General features: G+C 37.3%; 1 protein-coding gene across 1 annotated transcript in view; it reads right to left on the bottom strand.

Moving 5' to 3' along the window:
- LOC121349260 (adenylate cyclase type 1-like) overlaps positions 1-17,729 on the bottom strand; it is a 106,371-nt gene that overhangs the window by 53,110 nt on the left and 35,532 nt on the right. Inside the window, exon 2 of the mRNA XM_041459503.1 lies at positions 10,158-10,307. Coding sequence (XP_041315437.1) covers positions 10,158-10,307 — 150 coding nt within the window. The remainder of the gene's footprint in view (positions 1-10,157; positions 10,308-17,729) is intronic.

The raw sequence follows: 17,729 nt of genomic DNA on the forward strand, positions 1-17,729 counted from the left end.
TCATAGCATAAAACAGTAAAATGGAATAGATGTCTGAATCTCCACAGACTAAGACATAAATATGGTTTGCTTTGAAAAATCTAGATGTTTTTCTAATTTAGATTAGGAAAACCTAAAAGCTTTTGTCCTTTGCCTCATTTTGTCTCTTTACAGAGCAGGGAAGTGAGTCTAACCCATAGGAGAAAATCTCATTGCTTTCCAGAGTAGAAGAACAAGGACCAATGTGCTAAGGAAGCAGAGTGTAGTCACACACTTAAAATAGCAAGTGTGACTCAGATTTAGTTCATTACTTCCTTGTCAAACTGGGAAATTCCTAATCAAATGTGAATGAAGGGGAGCTGAACTCCAAATGAAATAAGTTTGTATTGAAGAGGTAATGGGGAACAGAAACCTTGGAAAGAATTTAAATCACATGACAGACAGAAGTTAATTTAGAACGGCAAACCTGACAAAAATACTACCTTAGAATGTATTTATTTTGCCAGTTAATGGGGTGTAGCTCTTTCCCTCCATAGACAGCTGGCCAAAGGAAACAGGCAAAAAACCCTTAAGAACATGTGTGCGAGCAGCATATACTTTTTCATATATTGGAATGAAAGTAAAGCACCCAGCTCAGTATTCTGTTCAAGGACATAACCTGTGCTTAAGTGGTAACATATCATGTGGCAAACTGCACATGTGGCAGTGCCAGCAGCTGGGACATGGAACACCTAGGCGACACAACAGTTTATGGTCTATGGTGGAACCACCCTGTGTTTGAAGACTGGCACAGGACAAGTGTCAAATTTATCTAACATGTTAGATAAATTTTTTATTATGGTCAAGACTGTTCTAGAAGTGAAAACAATATTATGAACAACAATAAAAATACATGTAAGAGGACTTTTCTAATGACATTTTAAAGATTTCTATGAATTTCTGCTGCTGCAGGAAGAAAATCAGTATTCACTATTGAGGTTGCTTTACTTCATAGTATGGCATCCTACTAAAATGCATAACAACATTTTGTTAGTGTTCACACCACATTTCTGTCATGGATATTACTCTAAATTTAGAAATCAACTCTAAAAAACTATTTTGAATTATTTGTCTTACAACTGAACTTCAGCATCTCATGCACTGTAGCCAGTGTGCCTAATTATGATAACTTGCTTTGGCAACTGTCATCCATGATGTTATCTACTGAAACCTGTTATCTGCTTAAGACTGTATGGTTGTGTGTCTTTAGTCATCTAATAAGGACAGGTTTGTATGAGCCTGTTCACCTCTCCTCCTTCATTCTCTCTAATTGAAGGTACACAATGCAAGTAGGAAAAATAAACTGAAAAAATCAGAGTCAAACACTAGCATATTTGATTGACAGTTGATTGAAAGAGAACATATTATAAATTTTCCATTATTTATTCCAAAACTCCTAACAGCCAAAGTATTAACAGGTTTAGAATTATATAACCACCAATTTTTAAGTTACCAATTTATTGCAGAATCATCTAGATTGAAAAAGGCCTCTGAGATCATCAAGTCCAACCTCCGGCCAGACACCCCCTTGTCAACAACTTTATGGCATTGAGTGCCACATACAGTTGGTTTGTTTGAGCACATCCAATGATGGAGACTCCACCACCTTCCTGGGCAGCCCGTTCCTATGCTTGACAGCCCTTTCCGTGAAGAGATTCTTTCTAAGGTCCAACTTGAACCTCCCTTGGTGGAGTTTGAGGCCATGTCCTCTCATCACACGTTACCTGGGACAAGAGACTGACCCCCACCTGGCTACAACCTCCTTTCATGCAGTTGTAGACCTCCTTTTCTCCAGGCTAAACCCCAGCTCTCTCAACACCTCCTCACAGGACTTACTCTCCAGACCCTTCCCCAGCATGACTGCCCTTCCCTGGACATGCTCCAGACCCTCAATGGCTTCCTCCTCACACAGGATTCAAAATGTGGCCTGACCAGCGCCCAGTACTTGGGGACATTCTCTTCCCCGGTCCTGCTGGCCACACTTTTGCTGATACAGGCCAGGATGCCACTGACGTTTTTGGCCTCCTGGGCACAATCTGGCTCATGTTCAGCTGCTGACAGCAAGCCTGGGTCTTTTTCACCAGACAGCTTTTCAGCCACTCTCTCCCAAGTCTGTAACCACTGCAAGGGCAGGTCCTGGCAATGGCCTTGTTGAACTTTAATCCATCAATGAAACCTGTCCAGATCCCCCTGCAGATACTTCCCATTCTCTAGCAGGTCAATACTCCCACCCAAAAATTTATCTACTCTACTCAAAGTAAGCCAGCATACATTACCTGTAAGAGCTTAACATGGGTGGCATGACTTCTAACATGCATACACATATAAGAAAAAATAAAACTGCAACAAACAACAGTCCAAGATATCTTCCTGCTTAGCCTGAACTTGAGTAAATACATGTGTACTGGAAAACAAAATTAATGTGCCCTATTTTATCTTTATAAATCTATAATAAATCTTTACAAATAAGTATTTAAATTTATAAATCTATAATTTTTTTATATTGTGACATAAAATGGAATGGCTGGTAACCACTTTATGTATTTTTCTTTTTTTTTTACACAGAATTGATAGAGTTAATTTTCTTCACAGTGGCTAGTAGGGTGCTGTGTTTTGGATTTGTGCTGAAATAGTGTTAATAACATAGGGATGTTTCAGTTATTGCTGATCAGAGTTTACTCAGAGCCAAGGGATTTTCTGCCTCTCACACCATCCTGCCAAAGAGGAGGCTTTATATGCACAAGAATCTGGGAGGGGACAGAGCTGGGACACCTGACCCCAACTAACCAAAGGGATTTTCCATAACATATGGTGTCATGATCAGCATATAACTTGGTGGAAAAAAAGAGGAAGGGAGATAATAATATTCAGAGTAATGGAATTGGTCTTAAGTGACCATTACATGTGATGAAACTCTATCCCAAGAATGGCTGAACACCAACCTGTCAATGGGAAGCAGTGACTTAATTTCTTGTTTTGTTTTGCTTGCATGCACAGTTTTTGCTTTAGCTATTAAAGCGTCTTTATCTCAATCCATGAACTTTCCCACCTTTGTTCTTTCTGTTCTCTCCCCCATCCTACCATGGAGGGAGAGAGTGAAGGAGGAGCTATGTGGTGCTTAGTTGTGTTTGGGGTTAAACCACAACATTCACTAACATCAGAAAACTTTCAGGGGATGAAATAAAGTTCAACCAAATAGTTATAGTAATGATCTAGCCTGGTTTTTTTTAAATGTTTTTATAGACTTTTCTTAAGTTTCATTTTGTAAAGTAAAGGCATGCAGCTAGAGTAATAAAATTACAAGGCAACTAAAATATATTAACTTTATATGATTTACAAGTGTGTAAATTTTTATCATATGTTACCCATTTTACATGTTTCTTCATTTTGGAATTGCAAGGTGCATCTCTCTCTTATTCTGCAGCTGTGCAGCCCTAAGTTGAGGTGTCCACTTGCAACCACTCCCAAAGAAAAACCTCATCTTATGTTTAACAAAGAGTTCAGGATGGAAGGGTTGAACTACCCTTGGATGTGCCTGTTACTATTAGGGATTACTGCCTGTAGGTTAAAGGGTTAGACTACAAGCCTCACTTTTACTTGGCCAAAGTCAGGTAAGAGGAGTCCTGGTGGTATGCCAAGCAGTGTATCTTCTTGCACAACTCAGTTCAGAGATGTTTATTCTGCAAACCAAGAGGTGCACTAGATCTGTAACATTAAAATACATTTATTTGTTTGCTATACCTGTCCTTGCAGGAGGTTACAAGCAACTTCTAATGACTTCAGGTTGAAGCTGAGGCCTTCTACCTGGATGTTTTTATTTCATCTGAGTAGCCTCAGTTTTATTATTTGTTCTATGAAGGATAGACACATGCATGATTATTGCAGGACTGGAGACTAACAGGTGCTGGTCAGTAGAAAGCTTCTGGGCAATTATTGCTGTGTGGGAGAGAGGAATGTGCCTCCATATATCTTTTTACCTGAGAAAGGTGTAAGATGGACCAGGGATGCCATGTATTTTTTTTTTTTTTTCTGTGTAAGGATCTAAGCAGCCAAATGGGGCAAATGAAGCAGACACCAAGACAATTTCTAATCTCTGATTTGGCTAAGAGACACTGGTACTCAGCCTGCACAAGTAGGCCTGAAGTCCAGTAGTTCAAACCGACAGCCTCAAATTGCAACACTTCTTATTTCCTGTTTTGCCTGATCCTAGAACAAATAGAATTTTGAAGATAGAATTTCCTGTGTAAGACTGTAATTTGATGATGGAATAGATACAATTTTAAGCTGCCCTGTAACATAGAACATAGTGGTAATGTTGTACAGGCTCACCCTGCTAGCTAAAATTAGTCTACCTATGTTGGGAAGGATGAAAGTTTGACAAGAAAGTCTCACAGATATGTATGCTTAGCAGTAAATGATAGGCTGTTATTATGTAGTAGTTATGATAGGCTGTAGTTATGATAAAAGTTAAGGTATAGATTGGTTCTACTGTATTAAGATGCTCAGCAAAGAAAAGTAAATAATGCATTTCTAACCTAAACTAAGGATCTCCAGCCCTGCCTGCAGCTGCAGCTGACAGCTGTAGGCACAGCTCTGTCGCTCATGACTCTGGACTGCTGTAACGTCTTGGATGTAATAAACTGCATTTGGAAGAGCTGCCTGGAGTCCTGCATCTCTCATTTAGGCTCTTACACACCTATGTTTTTCAAAGATCACACTGGCTAGCTTTTGCAGAGGACCAAGTACCACCACATACCTTGCACTTTGTGCAAAATCAGTATCACTTCCCTGCTGCACAGCAGATAATTTGACAAGAATATGGTTTTGCATCCACACAGGATCCATATGAAATTTTTGCTGCAGGGCAGTTTGCTGATGCATTCTGCCAGTATGAATGGTTATGGAAATAAGCCCTGTATTAATGATAAATTTCATATATTCTTCTGCACTGAAAAAAAAATATGCAAGATTCTGAGAATAAAAAGTATGGGAAACATGAGGAGAGCCTGATAAGCATGTTGTCAGGCACTCTTGAAATTACTTCTGCCTGGGGCTGTGCAAATACCTAATTCCTTAGTTTGGTTGCTGTACTGAAAGGCTAAAAACCTCAGCAAACTGTTATCCACTACCAAAACAAAATCCAACATGATTTGCTTTATTCAAATTTAATGTAATTTTTTCCCTTTCTTCATAAGGGTTTGAAATTAAACACAACAGACAAAACCACTGGAGGGTTTCTGTAGGAGTCATTTTTTTACTCAAATATACAGGAGGCAGTACACACATCCAAAATGCAAAATGTCTAGATCAAATTGTTTTAAAGGAGAATCTGAATGCAGCAGAGAATTTGAAAGCAAGACACCCTAAGCAGTAGTTCAAAGCATTTGGCAGTGAGAGTTATGGTATCTTTTGTTGGCACCTTTTCCATTTCTATGAACAGTTATTAATCAAATCTCTGACTCAGTGGTGACCCAGTTACTACATTCAACATTAAGGACATTGCCCTAAATTGCAGAAGACACTTGGAATGCAGACACATATGCATGCAGATATTTGCACACACAATTCAGCATTGCATAAGGAAAATTTAGCTGCACGTTATCTGGTGAACTTGTATGGAGGAACTGCAGGCCACCACCAAAGTTCTAGTCTGTCTCCCAGAACCAGCGTTACTTCAGTAGCATGGTGTTGAACAATACTTCAGCAAATCTGGTTAGTCTAGCTGGAGTGACAGTCTTGTGGTCCTGAAGCCAGACACACAGCTGTCTGTGTCAGCCCCATGCTTCCTAATTCCCAGTTATTTTTAAGTGCTTCTTTCAGTTTCTTATATTAAATAGATAAAAATTCATGCATTGTAGTGAAGTACGCAACTATTTCTTGGAAGACAGGTGCCATTAATAAATACATTTCTCCCGTCCCAAAGGTTTGAAAAACTAGATTTGATTTCATAATTAGTTTTCAAAATAGGAATTCATCCGTTCTGGATACTTTTACTTTTTCCAGTTGATTTTCCACTGTCAATTGTAATTGTCAGGAAGTACAAAAGTAGCATTTAGGAGGGAAGGAAAAATCTAAACAAATGGTTTGAAAGAAGGTTTTATTTTGCAAACATACTTGCATGTACTTATGAAATTAAATAATCGGTGAAGATATTTAAGGCAGTTTTGTGGGCTTTGAAGGTTTGCATGGAGTCAAATGTTTTCCCAGCCTGCCTTATATGAAAGCAACAGGCACTTTTCATATCAACCCGTGCTACAACAAGTGCATTTCACCAAGGAAAATTATGTGTTTTATCTCCAAATTTAGTGCATGAATATGCATAAAAATATTCTTATTTGCAGAGCAAGAAAAGGAGGCAATGTGATTAAGTTTCATTACAAGGCTGGCAAGACTGGGCTAGGATATATCTTCCATACATCAGGAGACCAAAGAGTTGACAGGCATGGAAAGAGAGATGAGCAGGGTTATGAAAGTCTACAGCGTTGTGAGTGGTATGGAAGAAGTCACTGTAGGATGATTCCCAATGTCACAAAACAAGAGCTGGAAAGCACAAAATTAATTCATCAGACAACAAGTCTATGACAAATAAAAGGTAGTTGTTTCACACAGCACATACTTAGAATATTAATTAGTACCCAGTTACAGTAATGACCACAAAACTGTGGGGACAACAAAACTATAAAGATGCTGAAAGAGACACTTGGAAAATGAGAGCCTGCAGGTTCTTAAAGACAGTGGTCCAGTTGTTTTTCAAATTAAGATGGTCTCAGAACAACAATCATATCTCTGCCTTGAAGCACAGCTCCACTTCAGGAGCTACTACACTTGCAATTAATACAAGGTGAGCCACATCTTCCTTACTCATATCCCCTTTTAATCAGATAGCAATCAGTTCCATCAGCAGCAGACTCCTTCTTTTTCTGTGTTGAATACATCCCCCATTCCCCATCCCTACTTGCTCCTTTCATACTTGGGAAGGGGTGAAGTACTGCTGGAAGAACAGATGGGATGTCTTAAGACCAGGACTCCCTCAGGAAGCTGGGTGACAATGCTGTTTTTTGCTGTATGGGAAAAGGATTATCTGGAATTAAGGAAATGGACACAGAGAGATGGTGCAGTGGGAGTGAGGGGAAGTGCTCACATGCAAGAGCATGAACAGAAAAAACAGAATTCCAGGGAAAGGGACCCACTTCACAATAATTATTCTTAGCTGTTTGCCCTGCAGAGGATAGCTTGCTGCTGAGATTTATAGATAACAAGAGAAAAAGCTTATCCCAAGTGGATGATTGTAACTAACTATTTGCTCATTATCTAAAACTTGGTTCTTGGCCTTCGCTTCTGGTGGAATTGCAATCTAACATTCAGCAATGCAACAAATGGATGATGCTGCCATGAAGGCTAGTTATTAATTGTGACCACAGATAATAGATAACAGGGTGAGCATTACACTGAATTTTAAAATAAACAGAATCTGTCTGCTCCCTTTCTCCCCAGCAACACTTCCAAGGCTGTTTGCATGAATCCAAAAATATGCGCCAACACAAGATATTTGCTCTTGCTCACAAAAATAGTTTTATCAAAATTATCCTGTGGGGCTATTACTACAAATACATCCCATGAGGAGAATTCACTGTAAGTAGGACACAGAGGAAGAAATCTCACTTACAGTTTCATCTGTGGTGTCTGTTTCACACAGTCAATACTTTAACTCCAGAAAGCTGTGTCTGTTCAAAAGTCAAGACCATGTTCTTTCCTTTCCATTAAGAGACTTGCACAGAAATATCAGGGAATAATTTTACCATTTTGGGTTACAATTCTTAGTGTTAAAGGGCTATGTTTTCTAGGGCAGAGCATTTGGATGAGACAAGAAAGCCTGATGAAAACATTCAGTCCTTTTTAACATGTAATGTTGATACTTCAGAGAACAAAATTACAGGACTGATCACAAAAATTGAACTAGGTCAGCAGCATTTCTTCTCTCAAAACACTCTTGAGTGCTGCCAGCTGGAAACTCAGAGTATGTTATGCCACAACAATTGCAGAATAATTTTGTAGCCTGTAATCGTGCTTTAATTCTCACTCTGGTTCTAGAGCTATGTTAATATAGTGTGAGAACAGCCACATAACGTATTTTGGTGGTACTTGTGACAGCTAATTAGCATATTTCACAACTGCACTGAGTTTTACACTGTAATGCATAAAATTAATTTCACAAGTGTAAGAGAAAAGTTTATTCTCTTCCCTGACCTTTTCACTGCATTGGAAAAACATCTGCAGGATTATCTAGGTATACTATCAACAATAATGGCATTTATGTGTAATGTTATTGCTTTTGTTGTGTTTCTATATGAATGGATAATATATAAGACAGATTGCTAATGTGTTAACAAGAGAAACACAAAAAATCAATTTTGTTTTCATGCTGGATCCCATAATTAGGTTTTCAAAGACAGAAATGGCAGGCTTGTTTAAATCCCATGGAAATTCACTCATGATACATTTATGCCTTTAAAAAATCTGCAGCTTTGGATTACAAAAGACCAGAATTAAATCTAAAGGCTTTGATCCTAATGCCATTTTTACACAGCCAGCAAAGACATGCAGTGTTCAAAGAGATGTCTATTTATTACAGAGTATGTTCAGCTCACAAATTCACTTAACTCATAACAGAAAGTACTTATGGACCTGTGTTACTCCACATGTAGAAACAGACTTGCTAAAGAGATTGCAAATGAGGGGCAGTAAAATTGTGTGAGGTACAGAGGCTTTGAGGACCCTGCCATCTTGTTTGGTGTAAGTAACCACCATGCCACAAAGGTATTCCAGTGTCACTCTCTTTTATCACCTATACAGAAAGAAAAAGCTAGTCCAAACCTTACACACCAACAGATAATAGCAGGTATAAGCTATGACAGGTTTAATCTATAAAAGACAAAGATTGTTGTTCTTTTTCCCAACCTGGAAATGAAACTTGAGATAATTTTAGTAAGGAGGTAATATAAAAGCAGAACTTTATTTGAAGGCCTTCAAAGGCAGTTTTGGAAAGATGTCCACAAAAGCTCATCCCTCCCCAGGGGTAAGTACATTTTTATAGGTTCAGAAAATTAGCATAATTGATAAAAAACACCAATTATGAGGACAAGTGGTGATGCAATTCCCTCCCGAGTTCAAGCCCCTTCTCTGGAGCCCCCCTTCAGCACTAGTTGTACTTTGTCCATGAAATGTATCTCAAAGAGTTGTTCTGAGTCTTGGTTCCCAGAAACAACCAAGATAGCATGAAGCCTTGTATCCCCCAGGGTTTGGAGCTCTGGCATTTGTTTTGTCTTTCTTCTTTCTTAGGGAAAGACCATGGAAAAGTACCAGGAAAACTAGCTACTAATACAATAGGTGACAGAGTTACAAATATATGTGTGAAGAATACTGAGAACATATAGAGGGAAACAAAAGGGAAACCCAAATGGCATCAAGATTTGTGAGTAACAACAGCAAGATCCACAATAAAGCATTTTCTTTGTCTATTGTTTCCAAATATGCTTGGAAGGCTGACTGATAAAATTGTATGAAATAAACTATCACATAACTGAGGTGATTTTTGAGAAGAAATACATTGCTATTGCTATTACAGTTATTATTAGTTGTACAAAAATATAATATATTCATTCTTGTAATCAATTATATTTATTCAGTTAGCAGTGCAGGTCCTTGTGCCCAAAATGTTGACTTTTTTTTATCAGTGTCATGAAGGCAAACAGGTTATAGAATACTCAGCGAGAAGAAAAGTATTTACAGTGCATCGAACCCCCACCCAAAAACATCCATACAGATAAATAACCACACTCTTATATTACAAAAGTACGTTGGCTTTGACTCAGACCTAAAATAGATCCCCTCTGGCAGTGGAGCTGACAGTAGCTGTGGAGTCAGCCTGTACCTTCTCTGAGCTCTGCAGATGAAGAGTGAAGAGTGTGCATCCTCTGGGGAAGAAGACCTGAAGCAGATGGGGGAAGACAGCACTTCCTGTGCAATGGAAATGCACACATGCCCTAGCATGCATTTGGCAACAATGTCCTAACCTGTGGTTCACATAACTACAGTCATCGGGAGAAACAGAGAAAAATAAATAAGGCTTAGAAACTGACCTGTTTTTCATTTTCATCCTCCAGTCTCAGCCTGTCCTCAATGCAGTTCCTGGCCTGAAGGAATGCCTTCCTCTGAGCCCTTTCTGTCAAAATCCTCACAAAGACCCCATACAAATTTACACTGACAAAAAGGATTGCATTGGCCACAAGCTGTAAGAAAGAAAGAAAAATATATGAATATTTTAAAATACAGATTTTTATTTCACATTTCTGCTTAGCAAACATACATTAAAATACTCGCTGAAAACTGTGCCTTGCTAGCCACATCACTGATATGCCTTCCTGCAGTGAAACAATTACATCAGCTACCACAAATCTGGACAAGCAATATTGCATAATACAGAATTTTGCATCTGCTGGAGTTAATTTCTTCTAGCTTGTCATCTTGATTCATCATAATTTCTTTCATCAGCCCATTGGCAGATCTGTCCATCTAATAGAGAGAGCAATGTCATCAAAATTTGTTCAAATATACCCTGAAAACTGAAATTGTTTTCCAATGCCTTTGTAAAGTAAAGATATTATTGGTCCCTTTTTTAATAGTGGAGAAGACAGAGACTGACAAACCTGTGACTGAAAAAATGTGTGCCTAGATACCCCAAGCTTTCACATTGTGTAGTTTGCATTTGGAAAATCTGTTTCTCTTCCCCTATTCACTGTTAGCAACCATATTGTACTATTTGAGAAATCATCCAAAATATCGTTGATGCTATCCTGCAGCAGATCTCTCAGGAGGTGCTGAGTCCTTTCAGATGATGGCCCTCAGCACAACCCAAGGCCCACCACTATGCAATAATCAGTGACCACTGTACTTTGGAACTACTTCTATGAACAGTGTTTTTGTGAAGGACACAAAAATGACTCAACTGCCTTTCTGTGTTTTTTAATGTTTTAACAATATGTGATAAAGTTACTTAACCAACATAAATAACTGAACAGTGGTGTATACACAACCTCCATATCAAAGGCAATTCTGTCCAAGTTTCTTACCACACCTCTGAAACATGTCTTCAGATTATAATTTCTGCAATGCAATGTCTATTTAGTTAGGAGGAAGTAGTGCTTTTTACCCAGTGTCTTTTCAGTCCCAGTATCCTTATATACCCTAAAGCCTACAACAACATCATGATAAGGATTCATGGGACTCACAAATTCCCAAAAATCAGAAATGAGCTGGCATTTAAACTGGCCAAGAGTGAGCAAAATAGGAGCAAAGAAAGATATTACAACAAATAACACAATTCATGTTAAGTTCCTATGCACCTAAAATAGTTGAAAAAGACCATATAACTGACATTTATTTCCTTTTTCAAGGTACACATTTCAAGGTAGTGCACCTCTACTGTTGCATGATCTACCAGCATAAACTGGAGAGGAGACCATTTCTTTTGTTTGCACAGTATAATGAGTCAAAGGGTACCAACAACATAATCAAATTTTAAGAAAAATAAAACCACTGATATTGTTGCAGAGAATGCTTCCTTAACAAGACTAGGGTTGAAGGCTTTATGGTAAGCTAATATGGTAAACAAAGACCCAAAATGACATCCCTGATATTTTTTGAGAGACTTTGGGAAATGTTCCACTCTGCACAAATAAGCAGGACATTTCTGATGTGCAGAACTAAAGGTAATAAACATCCTACCTCTTAACTCAGAATAGTGGGAAGAATTGAAAAACTCATTCTGGGTTAGTTTTACAGACCTTCATGGATTCACAAGTCCTCTAACTTTTACCTTCGAACTTGGTTGTTGTTAGTTAACAGGACATCAACAACGAATTCCCTGCAAATATTCTCACCAGCACAAAATCCAAAGATAACCTGTCTCAATAAAAGGAGCTGTGCCTAGCATTAGTGGTACTTTTCCCCTTAGTTATCAAAAAAGAAACAATTATCTCACAAGAGGTGAAAGCAGTGAAGAATGGTGTTATAACTTCCTCCTGAGAATTGCAAAATGCAGGTCCATCTGCATTCAGATTAATTTTAACCTCACAATCTCATATACCACTTACTTATATGCTATTTCAGATGACAATACAGATAGTAGAATTTGAAGATGAAATGCAGTACATGAGCATATTATTTCATGATACAGGCTGAACATAAATAGTCTGCAATTCCCATTCTGCTTCATTTTGCTTGATCACAGAGGTGATCAGGTTTGAGGTACATAAATTTTTTATCACAAGTTAGCGCCTACTAAAATGAAATAACTGTAGAAATTCCAGTGGAATCCTATTTTTGGAGAAATGAATATGACCACACTCACCTTATCCTTGCATTTTATCATGCCTAAGTGTAGTGACAACAGTGTATTTTAAACACTAATTCTTCAAGTGCAATGGTATTAAAATAGAAAGGATTTTTAAAGGTTGTATTCAAAGACAGCGAAGAGAGCCGACAGAATGAACAGAGCTGACAGTTACAGGCAGTGCAACTACTTGACCCTGTTCATATACAAAAGAGCTGGTAATAACACAGGGTGAAAAGCTATCTTTTTGTACTGATATCAGAGTGGCTCGACACACAAATAATTACCTCTACAGACAATAATAATTAAAAAAAAAAAAAGTCCACTCAGTTTCTGGATTTCAACTGGAAGCAGTAAAAGATCATAATATTGTAACAATCTGCCAACTGTTCTGGGACTATCATTACAATTTCACTCAAGCAACAGTGATCACCTGGTCTAGGGGCAACCAGTAGGTGGGTTCCTGCCACTTTCAGGCTCAGCAGGGTAAGTAATTTTCTGACATACTTTGAACAGTTTATGATAAAACAGAGGCTTAGCTGTCAGCTCTGGCCTGCAGGGAACCAGGAAAGTGATAAAGCAAGTAAAAGATTAATAGATTTCAAAATGTGAGAAAAGAAAGTAGGGCAGATTGTCTCCTGAGGTAAGAGTGCCTTTCCTCCACAACCTGTTTTTACTTAATTACTATATTTCTCCCAATTGCAATGAAATACTAGTCTTTCTCTCTAGGTTTCTCAAATGTGCACCATTTTCCAGTCCTTTCATTTTAATATGTACCTCCTTATCTATACATATATATGCATAAATATTTTTATATACTTTAGATATATTTTTTATATATTTATTTATATTTATATATTATAAATATAAAATACATTATGTCCCATAAAGAAAAGATTGTGAGACTTGCTGTTAAAACTAAGGAACATTGAAAAGGTACTACGGCATTCAAAACTGCTGAAATATGAAGGATTTTCATTTTAGGTTATTCCTACATTATTTACTATTTATTGCTTAGTGCTCTTCAGGTTTCACCATCACTTTTTATTTATAGAACTACCAAAAAACTATTTTCCTTGATGCAACACAAAATGGTTTGAAGATAATTTTATGCTGCAAACTTTAAAACTATGTTATTCTTTCAATCCATAATGAGATTACAGGTCAGCCAGAATACACAAAGGTTAACAGGGTCATGAAAGCATGTTTCCAAAATTATTTTTTGTCACTGTCAGTGAATCTTGTATCATACATTTTGCCTATTGCAGCATTTCAGTATGAACATTCTCAGCTTTAATATTCTCTGGTTCTTAGTTGGTTACACTCCCTGCTAGCAGATGAATTCTGGCATCGTCACTTGTGTGAGGGTGTTATCAAAGGCAGACTTCCAATAAATCTAATCTTTATGGGTTGCCTAGAGGTTGGAACCTCAGCAGATGTTACAACCAAATGTCTTTCTCTCTCTTGTTTATTTCTCCATTGCATTTTTTGGGTCTCAACTTACTTTTGGAAGGGAACTTGAACAGTGCAATACAGCAACACCCATCAAGGAGTGAGCAAATAATTCTAGCAGTAGACATATGTAAAACACATATGCATACACAGAGCTTGAGGAGTTTAATTAAAGATCTCCTTTTTATTCCCCAGATTCATCTCCCTCTTCTTGAGTCTCCCACAGGATTAGTTGAGAGACTCTTTGAAGAGTCTTTTGAAACTTTTTTCCCTACTCCAGATAGGATTTATTCTCTCCTTTTTCTTTCAAAGCAAGAATGCTCATATGTGCTTTCATGGGTGCACTTGCTCTTTCTCAATTAAATGGTGAAAAATTCTTCTACAAATTATTATTTTTCTTTTGAGAGGACTCTGTTTACTCAGCAGACATTCTGTTCTCAGGTTAAGAGTTGCATAATAGATGGCTCAAAATTAAAGCTGGTTTTCACTGCACATTAGCTTTCTGTTTCTATTACAAAATTATCTCAGAAAAATGTGGCTGTTTCAAAAAGATGTAAGTGACTTCTGGATCACAGTAAACCTTTTCACAAAGTGGTATTCATATGGATGGTTATTGAAGTGCCCAAATTGTCATAGGCTAAATAATAAAAAAAGGAAACTTGAAGAGACTCCCTCAGAATTCCATTGTGCTTTCTAAAAGGTGGACTTGTGGTCTAAGTAGGACTTCAATAGTTACCACTCCCAGAGTTATAATTTAGTAGCTAATATCAATATTTCATTTATTCTCAGAAGCATGAGTTCTCATGACAACTCATGAAGTAGAGTGGAACATGTAGGAGATATGGCCAGCATCTCCATATAAAAATTGAAATTTGCTGGAAAAGGAAAAAATCAGTGCAATTTCTGTATATCTTAATCCTTAGATACTTGATGGGAGGTATGGTATGTCTAAATTCTACTTCCAGTTTTCTCCATTAATTGAATTTTACTGCAAGTGATTTCTGGGTGCTATTGTTGTTCCTGTTAGGATAATATAATATTTACGCATTCTGTCAAAATCCTTTGATAATGTAACATTTACTCGTTCTGTCAAAATCTTCTAAGATACGGCAATGCAATGCTTTACTTTAAAATATGAATGTCTATTGTGTGGAATGTCTCTAAAGAAGGAGTCATGAACAGCTTACAAAAATGAGTTAGTGCTTCTATCATTAAAACCATTGAAAAGCAAGGCAAGACTGCTCTTTATGAAAATTGTTGGTATCATGAACAAGAGTTTAAACAAAAAATAGTTTCTCCTGTTATAGAAAATACTACCATTAGAGTAGTGCTTTATTTACAGTGTTAGGCTGTACAGGGGAGAATGCACAACCAGCTCTTGATTCTGACATGGTGTTGTTAAGTTTAGAAATTCATTTATTCAAATCATTTTGAAACATTTTGAGCATGCTTAATTACTAAATCTGCTCCCTCTGATTGCTGAAGTAGTGTAAGAGAGGAAAGAGAACTTCTCCCTAGTTCCTGACAGTTTCCAAAAAAGAACACACTCCCACCAGAGGAGACAGCTGAACTATTTTTCTCCAAATAAATGTATTCCCATTTTAATAAACATCCCTCTATTATTTTGGTAAAGTTTTGGTTCCAGCTGGCTTATGTCATATGCTAAGGAAATGCTGTTCTGCTGTGCTATTCACATGGTTTCTGTGTTCATTTGTAACCTCGTGAATCTACAACATACTCTAAGAGGTGATTAGTGAACAGTTATTTCAGTGACAATGAGTGCAGGTGTCACTGTTAAGGAAAAGACAGTAGCACTGGGTCTATAACCATACAAGTAAAGAGAAATTATTACAATTTCAAGGATGCTAAACACACTAATCACAGCCAGTTTTTCTGAAGTGTGTACACACAATGTGTAATTGCAGAAATCTACTTTGTGTCTCCCCCTCTGTTTGCATCCTGTTTGATCAAAGTAAAAGACACAATTTTTAAAAATTGTTTAAAGTACATGCCATACATCTTTGTAAAAAAGTTCCCTCTACAAAAGCAGAGTCACTGAGAGCCATCAAACACACCAGTCTTAAAAATTTCACTTGTTCCATCGTTCTCCAAAGGATATGCCCTTTTAGATTGGAAGCATGCTCTGGGAGAAAAGTTAGTGTACCTCCCTTCCACATTATAGACTGTTTGCTGTTTATCCTGCCCAAAGCATTTACCTCTGAGATTGGGTAGCAGAGACTTATGATGGAATAGCAGAAGTAGAGCTGACTGAATCATAAATTTTTAGTCCTACACCTTATGCAGCACCGAAACTTAAAAAAAAATCTGATAAATGTAACTGATAAATGTAACTATGACTATGCAAGATACCAAATTGATGAAGTTGCAAAATGGCAGCTTTCTCCTCATCAATACCTCACTCAAGTATATGATGTGAATCTATGACATTAATTTTGGCCCCTTTTTTTGAGATTCTTAAATTCTGTGCCTTTCTTAGGGAATTTCTGAAAGGAACTCACAATTCCATCATTTATGCCTTTCCCAATACCAATAAATTAAATATTTGTTTTGGTGTATCAAGACTTCCGGGTTTGGGTTGCGGTTTTCTTGTTGTTTGTTTTTTGTTGGTTTGGGTTTTTTTTGTTTTGTTTTTGTTTGGTTGTTTTTTTGTTTATTTTTGGGGGGGTTTTTGTAATTTGTTGTTTTTTGGGGAGTTGTTTCATTTTGTTATTTTCTTATTAGAAGGACAGAAAGCAGCACTTATGCACAATAACTTTTGTTCTTTTCTGCTTTTTTAATGAAGAAAGCAAGCTGATTTTTAGGGAATTTGAAAAATACTATACAAAAGACTTACAGGTAGCCTATAATATAGGCACTGATACATCAGAGCACTGATATATGAAATTTTAGATAAAAGAAATAAAGAACTGGATGAAAAATACAGGCTGAAATACCTTCAAGTATAACTTCTAAATTACTTCAAACTTTTCCAAATAATGAATGATTTCATAAAAGCTGTACTTCTGGGGGAAAAAAATCAAAGCACACAGCAATATTCTTTTACAAATGGCTGGCAAAATTGCAACAGTACTGTTTGAAACTTCTCAATGGTAAGCACTGGGCTGTTGCACTTCAGATATAAAAAAATTAAAAAATGGTATTATTTGTCTCCACCTGATCCCTGGTTTTTATATATAATGTGTACCTATTGATACGCATGTGTTACCAACATCATGTAAACAACAGTAGTTATGTCTCTTGGTCTCATATTTCTGTGCACAAGCCCAACTGATGTTAGTATGAACAATCTTCCCATATATCAAACTAGAACTTCAGATAGATAACTGGAGGTTACTTCTAGATAAAGCAAAAACTCTCTCCAAAGCCCACAGAAGTGGCGCTATTCAGAAGAGAAAATCTGAAGAATATTACCTGTGAGGGAAAAAAAATTTCCTAGTCATCCATATTACTTTCTGGGTGTACAGGAGGAACTGGTTTTCCACAGTTTTTCAGTATATGAGAGGCTATGAATGCCTCTCAGAGAAGATATGATACCTCAGCTACAGCTTTCTGTTGCTCTTATTGTGTACTGCACTCCGGAGTGTAACAGGTTCACAGAACACGTACCTCAAACACAATAATATGGTCTCAGTCATTTCCATCTGTGGAAAGATGACACAATGAGCTACCCAGAAAAACACCAACATATTCTTGCTAATGCCTTATGTGTCGCATCCCATGTATTTCTTAGTCCTGAGAAGATACAGGCAAATGTTACTGACATGGTTTAGGAATGGTATTCATCAATTTAGTGTTCTCGCTGAAAAACTCCAAACCATGCAAAAATACTCCAAGACACGTGCAAACT

The sequence above is a fragment of the Pyrgilauda ruficollis genome, unplaced genomic scaffold (assembly GCF_017590135.1).
Source record: "Pyrgilauda ruficollis isolate IOZ18807 unplaced genomic scaffold, ASM1759013v1 scaffold137, whole genome shotgun sequence".
Taxonomy (NCBI): domain Eukaryota; kingdom Metazoa; phylum Chordata; class Aves; order Passeriformes; family Passeridae; genus Pyrgilauda; species Pyrgilauda ruficollis.